The 3,028-nt window shown below is 39.0% G+C and overlaps 1 protein-coding gene across 2 annotated transcripts in view; it reads right to left on the bottom strand.

Moving 5' to 3' along the window:
* Positions 1–2,007: 2,007 nt before the first annotated feature.
* LOC130069900 (arf-GAP with Rho-GAP domain, ANK repeat and PH domain-containing protein 1-like) overlaps positions 2,008–3,028 on the bottom strand; it is a 47,641-nt gene continuing 46,620 nt past the window's right edge. Inside the window, exons 26-27 of one of the 2 annotated variants that reach the window (XM_056234076.1) lie at positions 2,358–2,393; positions 2,008–2,101 (exon numbers count right to left, since the gene is read on the bottom strand). In XM_056234076.1, coding sequence (XP_056090051.1) covers positions 2,015–2,101; positions 2,358–2,393 — 123 coding nt within the window. In that variant the 3' untranslated portion in view covers positions 2,008–2,014. The remainder of the gene's footprint in view (positions 2,102–2,357; positions 2,394–3,028) is intronic. The other variant, XM_056234087.1, reaches the window with a different exon arrangement.

Here is a 3,028-nt window from a genome sequence, read left to right as displayed (position 1 = left end):
TTTGTCCCCTCACAATGACAGTAAACGAATTATTACATTACATGAGTTACATAGTTGCATAGGCCTATTTTCAGTTACAATGGCGAAATTAGACAAAAGTTTATTAGTTTGCCTGATTATTTCTGCCAGTCTAACACTTATGACCGTAAAAACAGCTGTGAAATATGAAATGTTTAGTTCAGCTTTACATCTTATCCGAAGCGTCGAGTCGCGCCTCTAAACTCTGCAGCGACTGTGAACATAGAGCCCGCCTACTTGGATCTGATTGGTCATCTCAGATATTCTGCCATTGACGGCAGTGCCAGACCAATGCCGGCTCAGGTGAACACACACACACACACACACACACCTGTCCTGTCTCTGACGTGCGCTCGGTGCGGGAGCCGAAGCCTGTGTCATGTTTCAGGGGGACTGAAGCGATCACGAAGTTAATCACACATTTTAAGGGGGCTAGGCAGAAGTTTAGGACTGAACCCCTTCTACAAAGGGCCTAGTGACGCCCATCTACACGGGATAATTCACAATATTACTCGTTTTTTGTATTTTTAATCAGATAATGAATTATTATTATTATTATTATTATAAATCAGGGGTTTCTGCAGGGTTTAGTCAGTCAAATTTAAGACTTTTTAAGACCTTTTTATGACTATTATGATTTAAATTTATGACCTACACGAATTACGAAAAATAACTTCCTTCAAAAGTCTTTTTTTATTGACTTTCATTAAAAGTAATAAGTTTCATTATTTAAAGGTTCCATTTTCTTAAGAGTAATAAACTGAAGGCTCCCTTTTCCTAAGTATCAATAACACAGGACAACACTAAATCATCACGATAATATATCAGTCAATATCGATAATTAATCACGATAAATGACAAATCTTTATTTCTTTCAAGTTTAAAGGCAGATTTTTGCTCCTAACTGAAAGTTGTATAAACCAGAGCGTTAATTGTGGTTTTAAACTACTCTTTATTGTCAGAACATATCATGACAAACACTTGCCAAACAGGAGAACATTTCACAAATCTGAGGTAGAACATTCAAACATGTGTCATTTTTCCTTAACAAAATTAATATCTTTATTGGAAAATTAATTTCTTAGTTTCTGCATGTGCTAATGGGGGATATTGTTTCAAGTCTTGAAACAGGTTTGTGTTGCCTGACTTTGATGGCACGTATCTTCATGAAATGTATGAAAAACAGTATAGCTAAATACATAAATACTGTAATTATATTCCATTAGTCCTTTAATACATTGTCTACATTAATAATATAATACAATTCAATATGTATCCCACATTTCATGGTGCAGTTAATATACTAGGCTAACGTTACAGTAAATCCATGGTAATTATGGGGAATTTGTAGATGGAAAAGCTTTCTGACTGTATAGTTGCGCACTGTTTCTCCTGTTTGTCAGCGCTATCATCTGCTTAAACTGGTTTAAATCACTGACATATTTGTGTTCTTCGCTGAACTCTTGGGCTTCTCACTGGATCTCGTGAGCGAGGATAATCAGTCCGCGGTTTCAAATGAGTTTCGTTCCGCTTTTGGCGCATAAACATTATCGAACATTTATCGAACTCTTGATATCGTTTTATAGAGAAAAATTATATTGCGATAATGAATGAATGAGCATATCAATTTAAGACGTGGCTAAATGTAATTTATGACCTTGTATGGAAAATCCAGACGTTTTTATGACTTTTTATGGCCTAAAATTCTTATTATTAAATTTAAGACGTTTCATGACTTTTTATGACTCCGCGAAACCCTGATAAATGCAGCCTTGGTGAGCAGAAGAGACTTTAAAAATCTTACCCATCCAAAACTTTGAAAGGCAGTGTACATTAAACACATAACATCACTATTTCTAGTAAATTCAAAATGCATATACTTTCCAAGCAGCTTTAGAGAAAATCATGATATTAATGCATGAAACATCCTAAAGTGCTTTAAAATCTGTTGCTGACGAGGGTTTAGTCCAGTTTTAATAACAATCCAGATTTAATCTCACCATGTGGGTGGGCGGAGCTTCTTCCTAATGCCCAGATACACTCTCAGACACTTGACGGGCCACTCTCTCTCGGGACGATTGCTCTGAAGAGAGAGAGAGAGAGAGAGAGAAATAAACCTACTAAAACACACACACACACACACCAAGAACCCAAAACTAGAGGAAAACCACCACCTGAGAACCCAGGACAACACAGACCACTAAACCTACACACACACACACTTCTATATGGTGCGAATAATAATGAGCACAGACACCAGAACCCTAAAGGAAGCTCATGAGGACGGCAGTGCACTATATCGAGGTTAACCCGCTCTCACACACACTCTCTGTACTCACACACTGCAGCTCTGGCCTCTGCAGCTTTTGCAGATTCTGTGTATGAGAGTTTCACAGTAAAGCATCACACACACACACACACATACAGTATTCACATGCTCGTCAAACCCTCTGGCGCTCTTCGGTCATTTTTATTTTTTTTATGTTTTACTTCATGGGAATGGTACGAAACTTGGTTAAGGTTTTGGCACTTGCTGTGTGAACACACAAATAATCATGGACACGAACAGGTTAATCTGTGCTGGAAAGCTTGCCCACATTGGAAATAAATGAGAGAGTTTCCTCTAGTGGTTGAACGACTTCAGATTATTGATATAGGAGCTGTGTATAAGTCGACTGTTATGACATCAAGTCGAGTCGCTGACGTCATTCATACAAACACAAGAGATGGGACCGCTTTGCAACATGCCACAATGTGCAGTTTATTAGCAGAAATGATCAGGGTTGGGTACCGAAACCGGCACCGGTATGGAACCGGACCGAATCAAACGCAGATTTGGGTTCCTCATTTGTGTGCCAGTTAAACGCCTCAGCGGTCTGTTATATCTGGCCTCTGGCGCTCCGAAACAGAGACGCAAGCATCGCCACCGCATGTGATCGCTAGTTCACCCCTTGACACGTACGAGCGGTCACACCGTTGTGCTTAAAGGACAAGTTCGGTATTTTACACT

Source organism: Rhinichthys klamathensis, unplaced genomic scaffold, assembly GCF_029890125.1.
Source record: "Rhinichthys klamathensis goyatoka isolate OS25496 unplaced genomic scaffold, OSU_Roscu_1.1 h1tg000016l_1, whole genome shotgun sequence".
Classification (NCBI taxonomy): Eukaryota; Metazoa; Chordata; class Actinopteri; order Cypriniformes; family Leuciscidae; genus Rhinichthys; species Rhinichthys klamathensis.
Note: the sequence above shows the minus strand (reverse complement) of the source record. Positions and strands in the feature narration are given on the sequence as shown.